General features: G+C 50.6%; 1 protein-coding gene across 6 annotated transcripts in view; it reads left to right on the forward strand.

The window, feature by feature from the left end:
- The window catches only part of NCS1 (neuronal calcium sensor 1), a 162161-nt gene extending 140194 nt beyond the window's left edge, over positions 1-21967 (forward strand). For all 6 annotated transcript variants that reach the window (XM_075120399.1, XM_075120400.1, XM_075120401.1 and 3 more), the window contains 6 exons: positions 6369-6507; positions 8407-8485; positions 9432-9520; positions 10202-10279; positions 11341-11460; positions 14909-21967. In XM_075120399.1, the coding sequence (XP_074976500.1) occupies positions 6369-6507; positions 8407-8485; positions 9432-9520; positions 10202-10279; positions 11341-11439 (484 nt within the window). In that variant the 3' untranslated portion in view covers positions 11440-11460; positions 14909-21967. The remainder of the gene's footprint in view (positions 1-6368; positions 6508-8406; positions 8486-9431; positions 9521-10201; positions 10280-11340; positions 11461-14908) is intronic.
- The last annotated feature ends 3482 nt before the right edge of the window (positions 21968-25449 follow it).

Here is a 25449-nt window from a genome sequence, read left to right on the forward strand (position 1 = left end):
CTATTGACTGCTTCAGGAGGGTGCTGCATGGCTGTATCCAGTTCTAATGATCGGGGGGTGGGGGTGTTAATTAAGGGATCCGTCTTATCCATTTCTCTCCAGCATCTTTGCTCACTCTGTTCTCATGGTACTTTACCTACACATGGTGTAAGACACGGTGAGACTACTAGCTAGCACATCACAAAACGTTCTCCTGGCACCGCTCATGAGTTCAATGAAGCCAGGGTGGATTTCACCCAAAGTCTCACAAACCCCCTGTTACGGATTTGGTCAGGCTCCCCTTTACTGGCCACCCCCAGACTGCTGTGAGGGACATCTATGGCTCTGGGTCCCTGGAGTCCCCCAATGGTTTAAGCTTCTGGGTCTTGAAATAAGTCCAGGCACTGCCCCACTCTTGGAATCCCTAGGCACATTCTTGGGGTGCAGCCCCTTTGTCTAGTGCCCCATCCTGAGAACTAGAACCCGCTGCCAATCCCCTTGGGGTGCAGAGCTGACCTTCCAGTTCCCCCAGACTTACACACCTGGTCCCAGAAGGGTTTGCTGTGTAACCTGCTCAGGAGGTGCACAGCCATGGAGCATGCTACACACTCAGAGCCCAGAGCCCAACACATCATTGCTCTTTTATGTAACGCACAATGCACAAGAGAGCTCAGATCATTTAGAAAGCTACAAACCTCTTAACCACAATGCCCCCCACTTAGTGCACCCTGCCCTCGGTGACACTCTGGGCTCCAGACAGCTGGCAGGGCCCCCCTGCTTCTTATAGGCCTCTACATGTTGGGGTGCTTCTCCTGCATGGAGTCTTCTGCCCACTGCTTCTGAGACCTTCCTCTCTCCTGCAGTCTGCTCCCAGCCCCTCATTGCTGTGTGACTCTCTGTTTAAACCTCTGCCTGGTCACCTGGCCTCTTTTGTTCTGCTCCTGGTAAATTTCCACTGCTCCTACTTCCCCCCCTCCCTCCCGAGGGGTCAGATAAAACTGGTGTTCCCAAGGATGCAGCTGCTCTCTGGCATAATATTGTGAATAAATTACCCTCGTTTACAGCGAAGTACCTTCTCTTTGGCCTCAGTCTGGAGTGCAGCTGCTGTGTGTCCTGTCAGCCATGGTGGGTCCACAGACTTGTAGGCTTTCCATGGTGCAGTAATTTCATGATACAATTTCATAGTATCAACCTGAATTCACAAATGGTGCAGACAGATTCCCAGCTACCCACTCCCCTCCACAGAGGTAGGCCTGTATTGTGAGCCCCGTTTTACAGAGGTTTGTCCGGCATCATTTCATGAGTCTGTAGTGTCCAGGAGAGAACTCAAAAGCCCCTCTCATCTCCACACCCCCTCAGTTCTGTAACTTAGTCTATTTGCCGAGATGCGGATGTTGGCCAGTGTGTTTATTCCTCTTCCATTCTTTTCACTTCTCCCTCAGCGAGAGCCATGGGGGATAAAATTGAATGATTCGTTGCTGTAAATGTAATGAAAGGAAAAGCTCACTGAACTGTTCTGAGGGATTTTCACGGTTTTGAAAGGAAATTCTAATGGGATGTGACTGAGAACAGTAACGAGGCTGGAATGGTTTAATGGCTGTTGCTGTTAGGAAATGCAGAGCAAACGATCCTGGGAAAGTTCTGCTTCCCAGGGGCAGCCTCATGTGATGTACAAGTGCATGGGGGTCCCGGGGAACCCATCCACATGAAGGGGGCTATATGTACACCGGGGAACACAGCTAAGAGTTGGGCTCTGGACACTTTGCCTGGCAGTCACACCCAGTATCCAAGCATATGTAATACATGGACCCAGGGACAGTTTCTGCTCCCAGTCACACTGATGTACATTCAGCGATAACCCCATTGACTTTGATGGAGTTGCACCAGAGATCTGTCTGTGACCTGGGTGCCTAGATGACACCTGCGGGGATGCTAGGTGTTACCATTGTCCTAGGTGGTAAAACGACCTGAGCTCTGTCTACGGGAGTGCTCCCGCTGCTGGAGCTGCACCAGTGGAAGATAGCCTAATGCAAGCCATTCCCTGCCTTCCCCCTTCTTGGCTTGACCCAGGACAGGGGCTGCTGTTCTCAACCCGCGGGGTCCTGGCAGAATGGCCAGGGCGCGTTCTAGGGGCACTGTTAAAGCCGCATCAAGGCTGCCCAGAGGACTGGGAAATGCACAAGTTAACAGAGCCGTGGCGTGTCTGGGGTGTTTCCTATTCCTGATCTGCTGGTTTGATGGTTACTGTTTTCTCTTGGACACAAGGGTATCCAGGGTGGGCCCTTTAATGTCTCTCTTATAACCTTAGCTACGTTCAATTCCCGATGGGCAGAGATTGTAACTGTGCACCGTAACCTATCCTTAACCTTATTGTTGTTATTAGTTTGAATTTTGGTCGCACCGAGAGGCCTCAGCCGAGATCAGGGCCCCATTGTGGTAGGTGCTGTACATACGTACAGCGAGAGACAGCCTCTGCCCCGAGGAGTTCACAGTCTAAGAACAGGGTCTGGATCATGCCTGAGTGTAAGGTAGATGTGCAAAGCAGTAATTATTGCCCTCTCCACCCTCTTGCAGAGCCCATGTCAAAGCACAGCCCAACCCTGGGAGCATGGGGGCAAGGCTCTCCTCCCCGCCACCACCCAGGAACAACCCAGGATGGAGAGGGAGCAGGCAGCAGGAAGACTTATGGCTCCCCCTTCTCCCCCTGCACCACCCAGTAGTGGAACACACCCGACTCCATAAAAAGATGGTGCAAATTATTTTTGGAGCAGGGAGCCCTGGGAAGACTATGGCCTCTCAGAGGCACAGCGCCTCCTGGTGTTCCTCGCCTATGCACCGCCGCTTCCTACGGTCTGTCTGCTAACAGCACAATCCTGCCCAGAGCTTTAGTCTGTGTGCAGCTCGCTAAGCATCCTGCCAGCACCCATCAGCGAGTGCCACCAGCCACAGGCAGGAGTTTCAGTTCCATTAACACCGCCGTTGAGAATAATGCCTTGCTCATTCTGGAGCCAGCCCGCTGGGCATCCCAGATCACCTTGGTAAGGTGGCGGTATTCTTCATTGTGCCTTGTTGCGCCGAAGGGGCGTAGCTGGGAAACTAACATGTTTCAGTGGTAGAGAAGCACAGATTTTTTTCCGTAGGAGCTCAGCTGCGTACATAGAAACGCAGGAGGGCCTTCTGCACTCTGCCTTCTGCTCAGTAATGCCTTCGGGGGGGGAGGGGCGCTCAGCGGGGATACACAACCACCCTGGTTCACTGGGATTGGAGCTGAGCAAAGTATTCCCAGGAGACGATTGATGGGGTGGACTTGGACGCGTTTCCCCATCACAAATTACCCACAAGCACACTTTGATCTCAGCCTTTCCCATGACCGGATTCCAGCCTGCAGATTGCCCCTGAACCATTCAGGTATTTGCTGTCCCTCAAACGTCAGTTCTGCTCCCACACTGGTTGGCACCCAAACCCAAGGCCATGCCAGCCCCTCTGCCGCTGTTGCACCAGCATTTGCACATTTGCCCAGCTATCCAGGAGGCTTTCCCTTTCCGTGGGCATTCTTGCAAACACATTTTTCCTTGCATGGCTCTTTGCGGAAAGCAAATGAAAGGGACTGCAAATACCATCAGTCACTGGACTGATATTTGTCACCTATATTTGTCCAGTTGTGGTTGGATCTGTAGGAGGGGAGGGAAGATGTTCTGTCAAACCAGCTGCATTAACAGTACTGCTGCTCAGCTCTGCCATAGCACTTCCTAGCTGCAGGGTTTAACTCACTTGCCAGGCATTCGTTAAAGCCTCACGCCATTGCTGCATAGGAGATATTCTCCCCCTTTTACAGATGGGAAACCTGAGGCACAGAGCATTGACGGGACTTGCCCGAGGTGTCACAGCAAGGCAATGGCAGAGCCCAGAATAGACACCAGATCTCCTGACTCGAGGCCCTGCGCTTGCTGGAGCTCAGGAGAAAGAGAACTGAGCTGCGTCGCTCTGCTGAAGTTGTTGCAAGGACCGTAGGGGAGGGCATGTTTTGGGGAGCCCTTTCAGTCATCGACCTCAGCCCACAAGCACCCTTTGGTATTGCAGGGAATCAGAATGTTTCACCTCCTGTTATAACACGGAAGAGTTAGTCAATATGATGTCTTCTTAGGAGGATGAAGTCTTTCGTCCTTGTCGGGAGAGCGGAGTGGTCCAGTAGCTGGGGCATAGTGCTGTGAATCAGCCGACCCAGGGTCTGGTCTAAAATGCTGCCAAGGACTGCTGTGATGCTGTGTGCCTCAGTTTCCCCATTGCACAGACGTGCCTCAGTTTCCCCATCTTGAAAATTTGCCTTGGCTTCCCTAGCTTGAAAATGTGCCTCAGTTTCCCGTCTTTAAAAGGGGATAATGATCCTGACCTCCTCTGTAGAGTGCCTTGAGAGGCATGGATGGAAAGCACTATTTGTCAAACGTTAATCACTATGATTATTTTATGTATACACTAAGGAATCCTCAACCAAAATGGCCTGGAGCAGCCGTTCTGAAGATACCTGGCCTTTTCACTCCACTCACAGCGCTCCTGTTAATGTCAGTGGAGTTCTGTGTGGAGACCGGAGGAAGTCTTTGGCCTCTTGATATTCTGGTGCGGGTACAGAGACTTGAGGTAACTGTGGTGCTGTTGTGTTAGGCCGTGGCTGCATTAGAAGCACTGCAGCGTCACGACAGTACTGCACCGACGTAGCACTGCAGTGTAGACACTTATTTCAGTGCGAGAAGAATTGTTCTGTTACCCTAGGGGCGACCCCACTGCGGCTTAGGTTGGTTAAACTACATCTCTCAGGAGCGTGACTTTTTCATACCCCTGAACAACACAGCTGGGGCAACCTCCTTTCTTGTACTTGTGGCACCTTACTCCTGTTCTTTTTTGCGGATACAGACTAACACGGCTACTACTCGGAAACCTCCTTTCTTGTGCAGACCAGCTCTTAGACTGTTGCCTTGAGACTTTTCTGGTAACTGCCATTAAATGAGTATATAGAGCAGCAGCGGATACCGGGCACTAGCATTTCAGGGCCTAATCTGAGCAGATAGATAATTACATAATGTACCCCAATGCCAGGGCTGTGTACATGTAGCTTTAATTACTTACAGTGTTACCGTAATGCGCGTATTCTGCTCTGCGAGGTCTCTGGACTAATCCTTTCAGCACTTTTCATCTTGCAAAGCACTTTACAGATGTTAACTTAGCTTCGCAAACCCTGCTGTGCTCCAGGAAAACATGGCTGTAACCTGTCAGTATCAAAGCAAGGATTAGCGCTCTGGCATTGCCGGTCCCCAGCCCTACGTTCAGATCACTAGATTGGTGGGCTGCAACCCCGGCACTAAACACTAATAAAAATACTCCTTCGTCAAGCAGAAGATTTGGTCGCTGGGCTAGAACTGCTTGTGATAAGAATTAATACCTAGCTTTTGTATAGCACTTTCTAGCTGTAGAGCTCATTGATCCACAGATTACAGGTGGGGAAACTGAGGCACAGAGCAGGCACATGAATTGCTAGTAGGTGCAGGAATAGAATCCAGGCCTCCTGACTCCCATGCCCTGACCACTAGACTAGACTCCCTTCTTTAGACACACATGTTTGGACTGGAGGTGGGCTTGTGACACTCTGTAGCATGCAGAGATGGAACAGGAGACTAGTAAAGTGTGAAATACATTGCCAGTGTGGTAGGATTGTAGCATCGAGGAAGGGGATTGGCCTGTTAGGAACAGCTCCCCTTTGAACCTACTGTATTGTGCTGTGTGCCAAGTGCCCCCCTGGTGACTGCATGCGCAGAGGAGGGAATGGCAAGTGAGGTTTCTGCCAGGACGAGCCCGCCAGCTGGAAATCCTCACGGGAGAGAATTGGAAACCTCAGGAGATCACCAGCTACTCCCTGCTTCTCTTTGGTTCTTCTGGCTGCTTGCTGAGTTGGTCAGCGCTGTGGAGAGTCAAGATTCAGCCTGGCGCCAGCCTCCAAGGGACGCGTGGCTGAGATCCGAACGCAGCACCGCGTCTCTGCACCAACTGCTGATACCAGATGGGCGCCTCCTACAAAACACCAGTTGTCTTGTCACTGAACCGCGCAGGCTACGGAGCTGCTCAGGAAACACACACACCCTTTTAAAAGAGGGGGGAGGACACTGGCCTTCAGGAATTTCTCACTCTCTGGATGGGCTGTTTGTAATGGCAGAGAAAGCTCAGCCCTGGGGGAAAGGAATGGGGCTGTAGAGATAAGCACTAGCATAGCAGAAATGGCCTTAGCTGGGTCAGTGGAGGGGAAGGTGGGTGTGACGTGCCCAATCTACCAGTTACTAACTCTTCTTTCTTTCTTTCTTTCTTTCTTTCTTTCTTTCTTTCTTTCTTTCTTTCTTTCACAGGTACAAGGGCTTCATCAAGGACTGCCCTAGCGGACAGCTGGATGCAGCTGGCTTTCAGAAGATCTATAAGCAGTTCTTTCCCTTCGGCGACCCAACGAAATTTGCCACCTTCGTTTTTAACGTCTTTGATGAAAACAAAGTAAGTGGGTGAATGACAGAAGCTGAGCCCCCCTGGCCCTCCGTGCACACCCCTCTCACGCACCGGGAGTTGTGTGGTTTAGGGTGCCATGAAATGTCTTATACAGTGACAGCCGCTCACTGGTCAGTTCTTGAGTGTGAAAATCCAAGCGGTCGCTTCCCGGGGTAGGGAAATTTCAAGCGGAGAAGCTTTAGCAGCAAATCCCTACGCTCGTTCTACTTTGTGATTCTGAAGGGCGAGGCGGATAGTCCACGAAGTGCGGAAGAGGGAAAAGGAGACATTTGGTGCTGCTAACAGAGGCCCATCAGGCAGGCCGTCCCTTACCCACTAAAGCCGCCAGAATTACCCAGAGCTGCAGGTCTGACATTGCTGGCCAGATCAGGCTTTTTACAGACAAGCTGCAGCGGAGAGAAATGTTTGTAATTCCCTCCTCCTTTCTCTCTCGCCTCTGTCCTGGTGGCTACGACCCTCTTCCCTGTTCCGAGGGCGAGCTCCTGGATTGTGTCAGACTCCGTGGTCGCCTGGCCACTAGCGGTTCTCTTTGCGCAGACAGAGTTGCTGAGGAGACAACCCTGGAGCCCTGCTCTGCTGTGGCCAGTCAGCAGCAGCCTTTGCCAGGAGCCCTCTCGCCATTTTGCTTGCAGAAGGGTTCTTGCTCCCGTCCAGTAATTCCCCCGTTTGTTTTTCTTCTGCAGACAATTTCACGGGAGAGAGATAGAGACCCTGTCCTAGTTCCAAGGCACCTCACCGCCCCATCCCTCAGCTGCAGTTCGTTCTGCCAGGACTTGTTAAAGTTGTTGTGGGGGGGAGAGGACGCTCACTCTGTACATGTTCCCCTCCCCCCCGCCCCGCCCGACATCCCTCTCCTCTGGGCACAAAGGGGATGTCTCCATTGCACACTGAGCCTGGGTCGGCAGGACCTCGGCTTGTGGACTCAGTGTTTCCCTGCCCACACTTGCGTGTCCCATTGCATTGTAAGCCTGGGTTTACGATTGTCAGCCCCGGGTCCATATGGCACTATGCCAGCCTTCTCACTTGGGTCTGCGGCTTGAGCTCCGTCCACACTGCAAAAGGACAGGGCTTGGACATGAGTCACAGCAGGACACAGGCTCTGACCTCCTCCTGCCCCCCCAGCAGGGTCCTGGGCACTTGCCGAGTCAGACTGATTTGTGTGTGGACAGAAGTGGGGCTTGGGCTCAAACCTGAGTCAGAGCCTGGCCTTGGTGCACAGTGGAAACATTCCCTAAGTTACACCAAATGTAGACTGCCTGGGCTTGTTCCCCACTGCCTTGTGCACCGTGTCTTCCTTTACAGATGCGCAAAGCAAGGGTAAAATGCTATCAGATCGGAATGGCACAAGGCAATAGCCGTTGAGACTCTGTTACATGCCCACTGATGGCAACGTAACTTGCACCATGTCTCTTCTGGATTTGGCCCTGGGATTGGAATTCACAGCAGAGAAGGGACCAGTGAAACTCTGCTCAGAGAAATGGAATTGCTCCACCAGTCGGGATACCAGGGAGCTGCTCCCCTTCCACAGAATCAGGTGCCTGCCAGTGGATTCTGGTGCCCAGCATCCTGCCCCCTCTCTTACCAGCTGATTAGTCCCAAAGCACCAAGAGTAACTGGAACTGTTACTCTACTGGACCATAGCTGTGGTCAGGGGGTCACCTGAACAAGATCTAGTGACGGAGCCCCACGAGCAGGAATGCAATTAACCCTGCTTACGTCACCACAGTGAATCAGCAGCGCAGCGTCTGTATGGAACAGGCCTGTTTGGGACTCCACATGTGTTTGCATGCATGATTCATAGGCGCGGCACACACGTGTAACAATACAAACCTCGGCCCCTGTGCTTTTGACGTCTGTGTCACTCTAGAGCTCTCTTTCCCTTCTCAGGATGGGAGGATCGAGTTTTCGGAGTTCATCCAGGCGCTGTCGGTCACGTCCCGAGGGACCCTGGATGAGAAACTGCGGTGTAAGTACTCAGCTCAGTTTGAAGCAAGGAACGGCGTCTCTCTCTGTCCCCCCACTTCTGCTCTTGAGCCCAGAACGGGTGCAGAATAGCAAGAGGCAGCCATGCAGTGAGCATCTGCCCAAGCAGGGAAGAGCACTAGAGAGGGGTCTCACTGGGTATGTCTAACCTGCACCCGGGAGCGAGGCTCCCAGCCAGGGCCCACAGACTGGGGCTAGCGGGACTCCCACTCGCCTGCTAAGAATAGCGGCGTGGGCGTTGCTTGAACGCTGGAGCTCGGGCTGGAGCTGGGGCTCTCAAGCCCTGGCACTGCTCTGCGGCGTCCGGGGCGGAACGTCAAAGCAACGCTCCCACAGCTCATTTCCGTGTGCGAGGGTGAGTTCCTGGCACGGACCTGTGGGCTCTGGCGGGGAAGCTCGCGCCCAGTTGCAGGGCAGAGCCTTGTTGTGCCAGGGCTCTGTCTTAGGGTCTCAGTGCAGGCGTTCGCATCGCACAGCCCGAACTGAAATGGGGGGACGCTCGCTGGGGTGCAGGAAGGGAGGCTCCCAGAGGAGAGAGCTGGGCGTTAACTTACTCTGCGTGCGGTAAGGTACTTAGGAAACCTGGCGGACTGACAACCCGGCAGAACAGAGCCTCTCTTTATCCACAGGTCCAGTGCAGGCATTAGCAAGGCAGGGCTCCCCCTTGCTACCCCTCTGCCCCCAACTTGAGGGACCTCGCCTGGAGCGTGGGGGCTCATCTGGGCCTCTTAGCTGAGACTGGCCAGGGAGTGCCAGTGATGTCTGTGCCCTGGGAAGTGGCCCCCAGGAGATGGCTTGTTCCTGGCACAGACAGGCCACTAAGGGCTGACAGACTCTCACTGCCAGCCCAAGCTACGTTCACACTGGGTGCTGCCTGCCCTCTGGCTCCCGGCGCTTCCTCAGCTATTCAGCATCACTCTTGGTTTCAGGGGCGTTTAAACTGTACGACTTGGACAACGACGGGTACATCACGAGGAACGAGATGCTGGACATCGTAGATGCTATTTATCAGATGGTGGTGAGTGTCGGGGGGAGGGGGAGAGGACGCTGGGGTAGAGCGCGCTGCGGTCCCCCTTGCATTCAGATCCATTCCCCTGAGTGCAGCAGGCCTGTCCGGGAGTCAAATTAGCATGGCTCCGATGGGCAGAGTGGGGCAGGATGTGGGCAGCCCCTGTGGCAGGTCACTCCCCCTGCTTTTGTGGATATGGTGGAGGGGGTTGAGGTGGGGAAGAGCAGGGCAGCCTGCTGGCTAACTCATCCCCCTAGAGAGCAGAGGTGGCTTCCGACCTGAGGCTCCTGCCGTGAGCATGTGACCCCCATCAGCATCACTTGGCTGCCAGCTGGCTGCGGGAGGCTTGTGTTCCCACCCTGCCTTCCCAGACTGCTGCAGCCCCAGGTCCCAGTGCTGGAATCATTTGCTCCAAGTGGGGCCAGGGATCGGATGTGGCCCTTCGCTAGGAGTCTCTTGTGACTGGGATGCACGTGAGGTCGGCTGAAAGGTGCCTGCGGTGGAGAGAGCAGGCTTTCCGCAGAGTGGACGGAGCCGCCCAGAACTGTCCTGAAGAGGCTCAGCTCTAGACCGGGGCATTCTTCCCCTAATGCACAGAGAGAGAGTGAGACCCAGACACCTAGCACTGAGGATGCAGCCCAGCCACAAACAGTAAATGTGTGTAAGTTACACTCTCTCCTGTCCCTACAGGGAAACACGGTAGAGCTTCCAGAAGAGGAAAACACACCTGAGAAGAGAGTGGATCGGATTTTCGCTATGATGGACAAGGTGAGACTCGATGGTGACTCTTGTGTGTTTTCTCCTCACCTCTAGGGGGCGGCGGCTGTCACAAGCCCCACTCTTCCATCTCCCAGACTGGGTCCCGCTCCCCCGACAGGTGCTATGTACCATGAAACCCACCGACCTGTAGTCGTCTCCTCTCACTGTGGACACAAAATCTCACCTATGCAGCCTGCTCAAAGCTTCTGCATGGGCTGGTGGGAGCCCCAGCTACTCAGGGCCTCTCATCATTGGGTGTGACATGGCGCCGCATTTGACAGTGAACCGTTAGTCCCTGATCTAGACTGGGCCCAATGGAGGGGAGCTTTGCCTTACAGTTCCTTCCTGCTTCCAGCTTCCCCCTTGCCTGTGAGCGTGGATTCTTGACCCCAGGCTGGCCTGACCAGGTGTGGATGTGATGGGTGATCTCATTCCAATGCAGGGCTGAATCAGCAGAGTGCTTAAACCCCAGTGGAGACTTCGAGCAAAGCCTGGGCTTGAGTGCTTGGCTGAATCAGCGTCTCTGGCAGGCTGGCACTTTGGGCTGGACTCAGCCCTGCTGGACTAGAGAGGTGTCACGCCCAGGGGTGAAGTGGGATTTGCCCAGGTGCGTTTCCATCACCGCCTGCCCTGGGGGAAGGGCAGCCTTTCTTTCTACTGCAGGGCCAGAGGAGGCTGCTGAGTGGACCAGCGTATCTATCCCCTTAGCCATAACCCCACCCCAGCCAGCGTGGCCAACTCTCCAGGCCTACTCTTGCCCACTTGGCCCAGTTAGGGCTGCAAAGGCCAGTGGGGCGGCTCCAGAGGAACACGGTGCCCTTCGAATCCACTCCTCAACGTGCACATGAGGCAGTAGAGAATTGGGATAGATATCAGGGATGGGACAGAGTCAAGGGGGGCCGGGTCCAAATCTGAATTTCCGTGGAGTTTGGGGCAAGGGATGTTTGGCTCAAAGCTGTCTCTCTTTAATACCCAAGCACAGATTGTTCCTCTGGGTCCAGGGCATTTCAATAAAACAATTAGTTGCGACATATTGGCCATCGCCAGCTCTCACGGCTGTTGCCTTTCAGAATGCCGATGGGAAACTAACGCTGCAGGAGTTCCAGGAAGGCTCCAAAGCCGATCCCTCCATCGTACAGGCACTGTCCCTCTATGATGGACTCGTATAGGCCCCGGGATCCCAAGCTGAGGTAAGCCGAGCAAGGTGGTAGTACTGGGGATCTCTGTTTTGTGTAAGCAGAACTGGCGGTGCTGCCTAGACCGAAGGTTGCCTGACTGCCTATTTTCAATTGCTTCTAACTTTGCCAAACGTGAACTGTTTGAGCTGAAATTTTCTGTGCTGCGTGTTTGCCTCAGGCTGAACTTTTGGGGGGGTTAGGGGGTGGGGGTGGGAAGGGGTTTCAGCTGAAACAGTTCAGCCGTTTCCTAGAATGATGCTAGGAAAAAATTAGGTTATATTGCCCATATTAAAAATAGTCTTCTAACTGTTTAATTGAAAAGGCCTAGCACCCCCATGCTTTGGAGAAAGAGCTTGAAATTTGGCAGGTGGGTGGCCTTTATATCAGGAAAGTGCCTTGGCCACCCCTGTTAAAATCCGCCCAAATATGGTCACATTATAAACCTTTGAAAAAAATCTCCGTTTCCACATGCACCGGAGAGACTTGTTAGAGTTTGGCAGCGAAAGTCTCCAAAGATTCCATCTTTACTGAGCATGCTCCAGCCTCTCACAGCTCTTACGTGGTGACTAGACTGCACAGGTGCCATCCCTTAAGGTTGCCTGACACTGCCCATTTTCAGTTGCTTATAACTTTGCCAGGAATTGATCAGGGGCTGCAGGGACTGAGCAGGACTTTCCCTACATAAGAGCGGACATATTGGGTCAGACCAATGGTCTCTAGAGCAGTATCCTGTCTTCTGACAGTGGCCAATGCCAGGTGCTTCCAAGGGAATGAACAGAACAGGGCGATCATTAAGTGATTGGACTGTCATCCAGTCCCAGCATCTGGGACAATTGCTCCTCATGGTGCTGGGGTCTGTTGTGGTGCCAGGCACAGGAACTGAGAGTGGGCAGACAGTGTCTTCTGTGCTGTCAATGCTAGAACATAAGAATGGCCATACTGGGTCAGACCAATGGTCCAACTAGCCAGTGTCCTGTATTCTGACAGTGACTGGTGCCAGAAGCTTCAGCGGGAATGGATAGAACAGGGCAATTTCAAGTGATCCATCTCCTGTCATCCAGTCCTAGCCTCTGGTAACTGGAGGTTTGGGGGCACCCTGAGCATGGGGTTGCGTCCCTACCCATCTTGGCTAAGAGCCATTGATGGATCTATCTCCATGAACTTACTAATTCTTTTGTGAACCTAGTTATACTTTTGCGCTTCACAACATCCCCTGGCAATGAGTTCCACAGGTTGACTGTGCATGCTGTGGAGAAGTACTTCGCTATGTTTGGGCCCAGGTAACATGGAGCAGCAGGAGGAAGCAGCCACATTAGAATGCAGGGGGTGAAGAACAGGGAGGAGGGAGAAGAGGAGGGCACAGGAGCCAGGAGGTAAGGGAAAGCGGAGGAAGAAGTGGACAGTGCAGTCTGGGCTATTCCTCAAGCAATGTGAGGTGCCCCAGGGATGAGTCGTCTCTGTCAGGGAAAGTGTGGCAGCATCCAGAGCGTGGAATGAGCTGGACCAAAGCCAAGGAGATCACCCCGTTGTCCCTGTCAGGATGGTGCTGGGATTCCAGCCTGGGGCTCAGAGGAACTTCCTCCAGCACGTCTCAGGTTTGAGCATCCTAGCACAAAGAGACCACGCTAATAGCCCTAGAAAAACCCAAGACATCACGTGGGACTGTGAAACGAGGCTAGAGCAAAGCCTGGGGAATGCCCTGGAAGGAGCCGTCCTGCAGTGCCAGGAGGATGGGGCAGATATGAGGTCCAAGGTCTCCTCCGTCTCTGACCCTCACAATTCCATAAGTCAAGCCACACACAGATGCAGTGTGAGGGCCGATAAAAACCCGTGATGGGTTCATTTTATTTTTGTACCACTTTACCAGGCTGGTTCTTATTTTGTCACATCTGGGGTGGGTGGGGAGAGGGCTAGTCCTACACCCAGATTTGGGAAGGGGTCTCCAAGAAATGATGCTGAATTCAGCCCATCTCTGCACGTTATTGGAATGGGGTGACTGGCACTAATTAGATTAATTAGACTGATTCGCTGCAGATGCTGCATTCCCTGTGCATTATGTTCTCCCCTGAGCCCTAACTCTGCCTCCTTCTGCATGCGCTTGGCTGTTTTTAAGGCGATATGTAGCAAACTCTAGTGGTGAATGCACAAAGGAAATGCCATTTTGTCAGAAGGGAGCTAGTTGGGAATGCAGGACAAGCTCCTGTAGGGGGCCCGATGAGGCCCTGAGCTCAGCAGCAGCCACCTGGCCTGGGGAAAGCTGCTCTTCAGGGCTGTGTGTGCAGTGGTGCAAAGAATAAACTAAGCTGGAGAAGCCAGAGGCTGGGAGGGAGGAGAAGACAAACTCTTTAGTGAGTTACTGGGGGATGAGCGGTTGTTAGACTTGGATCTAGTTGGCTCCAAACTCCCCTCTTGGGAGCTTTATAATTCCTACCACCCGATGGGGGAATCGATTCCTTCCTACAATCTTGGGGGACAATCGCAAACACGCTTTCTGATTTTCAGGCATCTACAAGGACGGTTGTAGATGATGATACAGTAAAACCTGCCTCGCTGTAAAGGATTTTAAACCAGCGGGGTCCGTGGGGTGACTCACATGGTAGCCGCGATGGAAGAGCCCCAGAGGCAGTTTGCAAAGTCTGGGGATTGGGGAAGGTGCTTGTGTACTAAGCATCAGTATCACAGCTGGCAGGGTATGATACTGAATAGCCCCTGCACATCAATATTCTGCAGCGTTAATCATAGGGATGATTATTGAATTGTATCTGTGTATTGTGGGAGCACACAGGTGCAGCTCAGATGCAGTCCTTGCCCCAAAAACCTGTCCTTAAGAAATGTCTCCAAAATTTTGAATTATGACAGAAAAGGGAAGGTGGGAACCATCAACATTTTCACCCCGACATTCCTCCTTCTCCTTGGAGTTCTTCAGATTTCATAACTTGGATGCTGTTTCCCATTTTTGAAAATTTAAGCCTCGAGAAATGGGGAGGGGGGGGAAGGAATTTCAGAAGGAGGCAGCGAATTTTTCCCTGTTTACCCAGCCAGCTCAACATTGCCAACAGCAAGCTTTGAGAAACTGGCGCGGTCCTAACAAATCATGAGACTGGCTAATAAACCAAGAGATTTAAAAAAAGAATAAACCTTAGGTTCTGGAGTTGGCGCCTCGGATGTGTGTGGGGGAGTGTCATATTTCCAAACTTTTCTCCACAGCCAGGATGATGAGAAACATCCATTCTATTTTCAGGGAAAGCATAGAGTCTCGCAAGAATCACCTGACTCCAGGAGCTGGGTCCTTAAGAAGAAAAAAAAAAGATGGCAGGACTTGCAATAAAATGACACAAGTTGGCAGCACCGACTTACCAATACATTTCTTATTGTCTCTAGTTTCGCTGACTTAAACACAGGTTGACTTGCTTTCTCCTCTTCTCCCCCTTCCCCCACCACCCCCCAACTTCTCTTTCAGTTGCCTGGAGGAAGATTCTTTCTGTGCCATCAGACCACCTCAGTAAAGAAGCTTGCCTGTCCCTCTCCAGCCTTCCTCTATGTTACACGAACAAGGGAGGTGCTTGAAGTGTGAGGTCATCCCCCCCCACTCTGCACTCTGAATTAACCGTGTCCATTTGCCAACTTCTGCTTTCTCAACAACAACAACAAAAGGGGGAAAAAAAGAAGAAAAAAGAAAGGAAAAAATAGAAAAAGCAGCGATTTTTTCAGCTTCTGGGGTGGAAGGGATCATGCATCGCTGTGTGGAGACCCCTCCTGCCTCTCGCTTTTACTTAGTACATTTTTTTTTGAATGGACTAAAAACACCAACAAATATTTTACATTATTTTCATAGAAAAGCGCAGCATGAAGAAGGAACCAAAAGGTACTGCTGAGGTCTTGGAGCAGGCGGCTGCCGCATGCCGTCCGAGTGCTTGATCGCAATCGGCTTTTGCTTTATCGGGGGGGGGAGGACAAGGGGATGGACGATACAAGGCAACTGGAAATGAAAGTTCCACCACCCCTGCGTTTCCAGCAGCCGCCCAGCCCGCGTCGCTAGGGAGATATGTATATTTTTTGTGATACAGTATTGTGCTTTTTTTTTTTTTTTGGATGGAAAAAGTGAGGCTTTTGTTACTATGCCTATCTATGTTATCGATATCTTTATTTATTTGTTGTGACCGTTGCTGCTATGTTTAGTCTTTCGTGTGTTGAAACACCTAGGTGATAAAAGTTGCAAGGTTTACACACTATGGCAGGGGGAGATAGCCTGCGATAGCAATTAAGCCAAAAATATCCCCCACCCCCCCACTATACTGTGCTTTGTCAGCTGGTTGATGTTTTACGGGGGATAATCTAACCCCCTTCTCCTTATTCCCATGTCTCTGGTCCCTGCACCCTGCCCTCCCTCCTTCTCTTCAGAAACTCAGCTAGTACCCCAGACAAATCCCAAGGCGGGGACTGAATGCTGTCCTCCTCTCAACAAATTGTATTTCTGTTGCCCTTACGCAGTCATTTTGCCATCTTGCCTTTGTGTAAAGCAGAATGATGAAATATACCGTATCCAGATATTTCTCTGCATGAAAAGTATTAATGGGGCCAATATTGTTTGAGCTTTAAAATGACCCTGCTTTTTGGAAAATCCCAGGACTGTCGTGTACCTATCTTGCGGGGCGGATGGGGAGTTAATAAAATGGAACCGAATTAACTCCTTGCTAAGCCTCCAGGAGGTTGGGAGCCTGGAGTGCCTGTGGGCTGAGAACAGAGATGGTTGGTTGATTGTACAGTGTAAAGTTTTTGAAAAGAACCAGCCGGTCAGTGGAGCTTAGGAGGGTTATCTAAGCAAACTACAGTTCACAGCTGTTTAAGGCAAAACCCAAAGCCTTGACGCTGTCCAGAGCTACACAGTGCTGCTTATTGTCCTGGAGAAGGGGGAGGAAGACTGGCTATAGCCTCTTAGTGTTTTGCCGCGTTTGCTCTCGTTCGGCAGTTTTAAAGTGCTCTTGAGTTTTGCTCTTTGGGCCATGCATTGAGAGGGAGCTAGAAACACCTTGTTCAGTGGGTCACATCCATTCCTACGGTGCCCAGTTTGGGTCACAAAGATGGACCTGAGCTTTGATGAACAGGAAAACAATCAACGAAACAAATCCGGCCTTGCCCCCTGCCTCATTTCTGCTTGGTCTATCTCCACCTTGGGGCGAAATGGAATAGCACAATAGAAGCACAGTAGCAAATGCACCCAAGACTAGGGCAGGCACGAGCCATGGTTCCTTTGTATGGCTGGGCTGGAACGGAAAACCTCCTGAAGCTTTCCCCAGGAAGGTGCCTATACACAGAGCAATGGTCAAATTCCCCATAAACTTTGCAGGCCTTCCCCTTTCCACCCGCGTTTTTGGTCATGCACCCAGAGGTTGGTGCGTTCCCCTGTTTTGCTCACTAGCCACAGTATTTCTAAGGCTCTGATCATCTTGGGATTCAAACACCAAGCATTGTTCTTCTTCCGACTGTGTATCAAGAACAGCTGCAGAGTAATGGATCGGGAGGCAGGAGGAAGAATCTGCTCTTGGGTTCTCCCAGGCAGTACTTGAAACCTCTCGCGGGAAACCTGTGAAAAGGGCACTGACTCCATCTTTCAGAGCGGAAATCGCTTTTTCTGTATATAAATCCCAGTCACTGTGCCAAGCACTGCTTCCCCTTCCTTCTTTCCTCTCCCACCATATTCCTATAGTGTAACCAGAGCCAGCTGTGCTTTGCCAGAAATGATATACAGCCCAGGTGACCCAGATTTGGCACTCGAATGCCTGCAGGGTGGTGAATGTGGGTGCCTCTTTGCACAGGGGCAGATATCCATAGGAGGGGTGTCTCCTGTCTCCGTAGTCGGGCAGACTTCGAGATTGTCCACACACTAGGGCTACATAGATTTGAAACGTGAACTCCAGCTCCAAAAACAACTCACTTCAGTCACTGGAACTAAAGAAGAAATGTCCATTAGCTGTCACCAGCATTAGGGCTTCTCTTCTGCGTAGGCTGCACTAGGGGCAATAGGGGGACACAGAGGAGAGTAAGGTCTGATTCCGTCCAGCCGTGACACATTTGCACTAGCGTGTACATAACACTGGCTTTCTTCCAGTGCTTTGCATTCCATGTTCAGTCCTCCATGTGTCACAGAGCACAGATGTTTTAGGATGGCAGCTGCCCCTCAATCTCAGCTCGCTATTGCAGGTTATGGTCGTACCCTGGTCGTGGAAGCACAAGAGTTTTTGGCCTATCACAAGCTTTGGAAACCAGGCAGGCTTTTCTCCACAGTCTGCATCCTCTCTTTACCACCATGCAGTTTCGTTGGAAGTTCTCCCATTCCTGTTCCAGAAGAAAGACGAGTCAGCTGGTATTGTAACTTTCTAGAGCATGGCCTGATTTCTTTTTGTTTGTTTGTTTTTGGCGTGAAACAAGAGGGGAGTGCTGTACCCCCACGGTCATCAGTGTAAGCAACTGCATCTGCCCTGCATTTTGCATTTAATACCACAGTACCTTTTCTTTGGTGGGGCTAGAAGTTATTTCTCATTGTGTGGTTATAATGATGTCCTTCATCCTTCCCAGCGAGGTCACCCACCCTTTCCAGAGCAATATTTTCAGCTACTGGGTCACAAATGCAGCTGGTATAAATCATTCCCTTGACTTCCATGGAGCAACTCTGATGGACAGCAGCTTGAGGACTAGTCCCTGTTGCGTGGGCAGCATTGGGTGGGAGGCCTCCTGGCCCACAGAACACCAAGCCTGAAGGCATGGGCTGTGATCAGCACATCGGAGCTGTCTGCAGTAGCCTCAGCCAGCCCAAGGTCCAACCAGCAAATCAAGGACCAAACAGCAGAGGTGGCAGGGGCAGAGAATTAACTCCAGGTGAACTGTACATGTCAATTTTGGCTCCAAGGCTGGAATTTTCAAATGAGGGAGGTAGGCACTCAAATCCCAATAGCACCTAACCCCTAAATCCCAGCCCTAGTGCAGAGTGGCCATCTATGTAAGGTGGCTATTTATTCCCCATGCCCTGACCCAGCACTAGTAAGGAGTTCTTGTCTTGTCCTATGGCTACCTTCCATTTGTAACAATCATACAGAGCACCCAGACATCCCGTCTATACCATTCTTAAAGGCCATCCCTTTCCACACGTTTCTCTCACTGGTATCAGAAAAGCACAAACTGTTGGAAGTAGCATGGTCTGTTTCGTTGCTTGTTAAGCTGGGCTTCCGGGGCTTGATTTGTGTGCACGTCCAGCTTGCGTACTTCCAGACAGAACTGAAGGCTTTGTAAAGACCTTGGTCAGTATGCCGCGCAACAGACCTGGCTCCAAATCTAGCTTTAGGGCTCGGGGATGACTCATGCGTTAGCAGGTCAAGAGAGAGAGAGATTTGGGGGGAGGACCACAAAACTGCATGTTTTGGTTCCCCTCAAGGGCACCAATCATGCAGTGAGGCCAGAGACCATCCACTGATGGGTTGCAAATCCCATGGAGTGCTTAGCTTGACTTGAAAATGTGGTAGGAACGTCAGTTTCCCCTCTTGTTCTATTCGCCAGGTAGGCTGGATATTCTGGATCGGCTCTACTGTAACTGATTCCTCCAAGTAGAGGCCTCAAGCCAGAGAAGCACATGCTTAGGTCCACCTTTATTCAGGAATTCACTTAAGCAGGTGCTTAATTTTCATTCCTAAATAAAGATGAGTCCCTGGATTGGGGCTTGAACCATTTCTGTCATTGCTTAAAATAATATCCAGCCTCTTCAATGACTCCTGATCCAGAAAGCCCCATCGGTGGAATGTTCTGAAACCAACATGGTTCCACTAGGAAATGATCCTGTATGAGAAGATAGATATTGTACAGAAATAGCATCAAGACACTGCAGCTCTGTATGCTGAGAGGTTTTGTCTTGGGGTTTGACTACGGGCTACTGAAGTATTGTTTTGTAAGGCGGGACCCATTGACCGTGGCACTTCTTGAGGAGACTTGATCAACCTTAGGAAAACTCACCAAACAACTGCTGCATTTTATTGCAGGACAAATTCTGACCTCATAGGGCCTGATCCTGATCCCACTAAAATCAATGGACCAGATCTTCAGCTGGTATAGAGTCAGTGGCTCCATTGCTTTTGATGGAGCTATGCCAGTTTATACCAGCTGAGGATCTGGACCAGTGTGACTTTTGCCATTGACTTCAAGGGGAGCAGGACCATCATATGAATCTCTGTTGAGCCACTGGGATGAGATAAAGGATTTGAAGGTGTCGGGGGGTCCTGAGCTTTTCCTGGGTGCTGCGGGCTCTTTTGGAAAGCCTTGCCTGAAATAAAGGAAGCGAGACAAGGAATTGAACATTTACCGTGTTCTCTGTAAGGGCACACAAGTTGTTTTTACACCCAAGAGCAATGCCTCTCTCCCTTTGAAGCTGGGAGTTGGCTGGCTCCTGCTTTTCCCTTCAATCTGATATGTTACAGGGATGGATGGGTGAAGAAGAATGGAACATACCGCCCTGGTCGTTCCAAGGGAAACTCAATTCCCCTGCTGCTTTGTGGCCAGAATGCTCTCATTTTTGGTAGCTCTCTGCGGTGCCACCCGACTCATCATTTCTTCCCCCCAGGCTGGTCACTTTCTGATACCGACTGGTGTTTAAGGTGAATGTGACACTTCTGTAACTTCCCCTGCTGATAACTAACTAACCGCACAAAGTTTATAACAATATCCAGGCAAGTGTGAATGTATTTGTTCTGGCACTTTTCTCGGAAAGGCTTTTAAGTTTGGCAGAGGTTTTTCACCTTCCAGTTCATTGTATGAAGGAGCCACCGTACTTCAAGGGACACTCTATAATTGGTCCAGCTCACACAGACCTATTGTTTAACAAATAGATTGTCTTTGCCAGATTTTCAGTAGCAGCAGCTGTCTGTAGCTCAGCAACAAACAACCCCTGGTCTGGGAGCTGCAGAGAGCCCTGATGATTAGCACTCTCGAGTAAGCAAGGAATTTCATGTTTCAGCAAACTGCTTTTATTCAACAATCGCATCCGCAACATGGGGGATGCTACTGGATTCAGTGTCTTACTCGGAGAAGCCCCAAGCTCTCTCCATTGCCAGGTCTCTCTCTCTAGCTTACTTCCTGTGAGCTACTAAAAGGCCCAAAAGATGGTGGTGGGCCCCATTGACACACACAGCTAAGGGAGTAAGCGGAATGGAGCCTTTGGCCTCCCTACCCCGTTAGAAAGGATAGGAAAGAAAGCTGTGTTTGTCAGGGCGAGCGGATCCAGATGGGGCGGGAAAGAAGTGTTGGGTTTGAGCTCACGAGGGCTTCAACTGGTAGGGAGCGCGGAAGAGAAACGTACCTCACAGTGACACCCAAGCTATGGCTGGTTCCAGTCCAGCCCACCTCCCCTAGAGCTGTACCTGAGGTCTTCGCCACAGCCCTGCCTCACTGGCAGTGAAAGATGATTTCTGCTTGGCAATTTTTGCTGACCCTCGCCAACTGCCGCCTTCAGGACAGTGCAGTCCCCTAGCTCAGAGTCACTGTCATACCCCTCTATTCTTTTAATATTTGCAAATTAAAAAGCAGAACAGGTTTTGAGTGAATAAAAAGCTTTGGTTGATTAATAAAGAGCCTGTTTCATCTTTTTTTTTGTGACCATGTAAGTTTTCCCTTGTGGACAGGCAAGCCTGTTGCTGGAGCCAGACGTTACCTGCAGGGTTGTTTGAGAACTCAGCAATGGCGTATTTTCTCCCCGAGGGGCAGCACGTTCCAATGGGGAGGGTACGGGACTGGAACTGGTGAGACCTGGGTGCTAGTCGTGCCTCAACGCTTGACTCACTGAGTGGCTTTGGGCAAATCACTTAGCCAAACTTTTCAAATGTGGCCAATGATTTTGGGACCCTGACTTTGAGATGCCTTCAGCCTTGTTTTCAGAAGTGCTGAGCATCCACCTCTCCAGCAGAAAGCCACGGGAACTGCAGCTTCTCAGCACCCCAGAAAATAAGACAGAAGGCATCTCACCTGAGAAAACGTTGGCCTTAACCTCTCTGTGCCTCAGTTTTCCCATCTGTAAAATGGGTTTGACATCTACCCAGTCTTGTAAAGTGCTTTGAGATCTACATATAAAAATGCTGTCTGAGTGCTAAGTATTATATGACTATTATTTATTATTAGTGAACCGATTTTGCACAGACTCTGGAAAATGAAACACAAAGGAACCATGAGTAATGCGGAAATCTCTTCCTCCTGGTTTTGGAATATTCAGTTTATTTCACCAAGTCATTAGCTTTTTAAAAAAAATCTGGGTCATTATTAAAAAACAACAACGGCAACTGATGTGTTTGTTTTTGTGATATTTTCTGCACATTTCCCGAGATGTTCCTGGACTAAAGAGAGAAGAGGGTTGCAGCTGTGACATTTGAAGAAACAACCAGTAACAGAGTTAAAGGTGCATGGCCAGCCTGTGATAACTTGCTTTCCGGCACTAGATGTTATCTGTCACTGTCAGTGTTGCATAGATTAAAATGCGGGATCTGTACTTTCCTTTTCTTTTGTTTTATTTTTCTGTTCGTGTGATAACTGTTGCCATTTTATATCACCTTTTGCTGCAGCTCTGGATCTTGTCTGGGCTTAGCTGTTTCCTCAAGAAGAAAAAAAGATTTGCAATATTTGGGGGGAAGTCAGACTGGCAGGTCCCCTGACTTATAATAATAAGTTTCCATTGTACAAGACAGAAAGAGAGGGAGATGTGAAGGTTTTTTCCTCTTGACTAGTCATTTAATTATAATGATCTGTAGCACAGGCAAAAGCAGCTATCTACAGCTATTCCCTTGTGAGGAATTTCATTTTCAATTGCTTTTGAGACGTGTTTTAGCGCTGGGCCACTATTCCACAAACCTCCCATGGGCCACACTCTGAGCAGGGCTCAGTACTTGCATTGATCTTCATTGGACGGTGCAGCTACTGAGGGTCTGGCCCTGCCTTTTTGACAGGTAGAATCGATCTCCACATGTGCTGATCTCGAGGGCATGGCATCCTGCAGCTTGTTAATCAGTCGAAGAAGCAGAGGACAAAGAAATGGGCCCAATAGTCTGCTGATTTAAATGGGTGAAACTGCATAGGCGTTAGTGGAATTGCACCCATTTACACCAGAGGAGAATTCGGTCCAGTGCAGAAAACTAGTAAAGCTCCCATTCCATGGAACAGGCGTAGTCAGGTGAAACGTTTCAACGTGAGAGCAGGGCAAGGAGAGTTGGCTGGTTGCCCATTGCATTCAGCATGTTGAGTTCACCCTTGAATGTCTGTGAGCAAATCTGCACTGACACAAGCTGTGTTTTTCCCTGCATGTCACCTGGGTGGAGAGTGATACGGTGTGATCTCACGGGGATAGCTTAGATCCTAGACCCTGGCAAAACTGCCTTTCCAATGGTGTGGGATGCAGCCTTCAACTCCCAATAGTCCACGAGACATTCAAAGCTGCCATCTACACATAGATTCAGAGTCCCCAAATTCTATCGGTGCCACCATAGATACACATGGGTCATTGTGATAGCATCCGGGACTGGCTGGACCAGCTAGCCAGCCACTGGATAAGGAGTAAATCAATGTGTGGATTGCAAAGCAGAACAGACAGTGGTAGCCTGGGGTGAGGCCTGAGTTGTGGGAGGATAATTGTCTCTTAAAGAGATCCACAGAAGGCAAACAGGGGAGAACCATTTGGTTTAGTTAGGGTTCAGAGTAGTAGCCATGTTAGTCTGTATTCGCAAAAAGAAAAGGAGTACTTGTGGCATCTTAGAGACTAACCAATTTATTTGAGCATAAGCTTTCGTGAGCTACAGCTCACTTCACTGGATGCATGCAGTGGAAAATACAGTCGGGAGATTTTATATACACAGAGAACATGAAACAATGGGTGTTACCATACACATTGTAACGAGAGTGATCAGGTAAGGTGAGCTATTACCAGCAGGAGAGAAAACAAAAACAAAACCTTTTGTAAAAAGAAAAGGAGGACTTGTGGCACCTTAGAGACTAACCAATTTATTTGAGCATAGGCTTTTGTGAGCTACTTTGCGAATACAGACTAACACGGCTGTTACTCTAAAATCTTTTGTAGTGATAATCAAGGTGGGCCATTTCCAGCAGTTGACAATAACATCTGAGGAACAGCAGGGGGGGAAATCAGCATGGGGAAATAGTTTACTTTGTGTAAAATGACACATCCACTCCCAGTAGTTAGGAAAAGATAAATCTGGGTGAGGCGCAATTAGCAGGTAAAAGCAGAGTGACCAGGAGGGTGAAGAAGGATTGATTCGCGTCTGCTTCTTTACTGCACAGATGTCTGCCCCCACTCTGATCTGCAGGAATTGTCCATTCTCTCCCTCCCTCCCTGCTGCTAAGGAAATCAAACGTCCCAAGTCCTTTTGAGTCCCTGTTTTTCAAAGTCGGTTTTAGCAATGGGGCAGGGAATTAGTTTTCGCACATAGGTCCTTCTCTCGCTCTCTTTCTGTTCCTAAGAACGTTTGTCCACCCCTCGCTCTGTGTCCTCACCGGCAATCAGCTGAGCCCTGGGCTAAGAAACAGCAGGTTCTGCAAAGATCCCCATTTGTAAAGCCCTGGCCCTGGTGTCTGCGCTGGTGTCACTCCCTCCGGTTTGGATTGCATGCCCCTTATTGCCTTGTCTTTTAAGTCTTGAGATGAATTCAAGAGCAAAACAAAAAAACAGAACAACAACAACAACAAAACCCCCACAAAACCCCAGAACTTTGTGACAGTTGAAATAAAAGTTTAATGACAGGAACAAAGTGCACGTGGTCTGTGGTGCACTGCAAAGCCAGGTACGTGAGAGATTCTCTACCTAGGAACATACGTGCTGTACACATACAAACAGCAGACTAAAGAGGAAGGGTGAACTGGCCCCACTGAAGTCAATGGCAAAATTCCCTTTGGCTCCAATGGGGCCAGGATTTCACCCAAAAAGAGGAGCCCTTGTATTTTCCAGGCTTCTTGTTCTGTAACCGTTGCCACTAGCTGTATAGTTAGGTTGATCCATGCCCTGGGAATCTCAGTTTGTCCCTCAAGTTTATTGGTTTGGGGCAGGATTCTTCTACCTCCGCTTTGGACCCCTAAGTATGATTCCTATAGACACTCAAGCAGCCCCTTATGCCACACACCACTGCTGGTAGGACTATCCGTGCAGTCAGGTGTTCTCCATAACAAGTAAAGGCATCAAAATCTGGCCCCGGGGAGACGTACCTTACTCCACGAATATCCCCCTGAATTCAGTTTGGCTCAGAAGCATGGTCTGCAGGATCTAATTTGAGCTTGTCTCTTAATGAGCTCCATGAAAGGCCAGCATCTCCATCAACTTCCTACCATGCTGGGAAATCCCTGGGACGCCCCCTGGAGTAAGGCTGTACTTGGCCTGAGGAGGGGTGGCAGAATCCAGCCTTTTAAAAGGTTTTGTTGCCCAACATTTGTTTGAAATCTTGGCTGCAACGAGCATTTGCTTGCCTTCCAAGCAGCCTGCTTCACCCAGCCCCATCATCGGGGCTGGCAGTCAGGAAGAGGGAGCTCCTGCCAGGGTTGTCTGGTTCCCAGGGGTGATTCAGAGGAGCGGTGCGGCCTCGTGAGGTGGAAGACGCTATGTTGCTGAAGGAGCCTGGAAGAATGCTGGGAACTGGACTGGACACCGCCAGGCAGGGACATTCCAGCTCTTTACACAGTGAGGTGAAGGATGGAACGTGGAGAGAGGACCTGGTTTGCAACACCCGCTTTGAGGAAACCCCTTTGGGACGTGAAAGGACAGGTAAAGGCAGTCCCAGAAACCTCCCAAAGGGCAAGCACAAACCGCACAGGTGCCGACTTTTCTTTGTGTCTGTGGGGGGCTCGACCCCTATACTCCACACCTTCCGTCAATGCCACACCCCTGCTCCACCCCCCTGTGTCTCTTCCCACCCCGTTCCGCTCCCTCCCCTGAGCATGCCATGTTCTCGCTCCTCCCCCATCTCCTCCCCAGCC

This window comes from Caretta caretta, chromosome 16 (genome assembly GCF_965140235.1).
Source record: "Caretta caretta isolate rCarCar2 chromosome 16, rCarCar1.hap1, whole genome shotgun sequence".
NCBI lineage: Eukaryota > Metazoa > Chordata > Testudines > Cheloniidae > Caretta > Caretta caretta.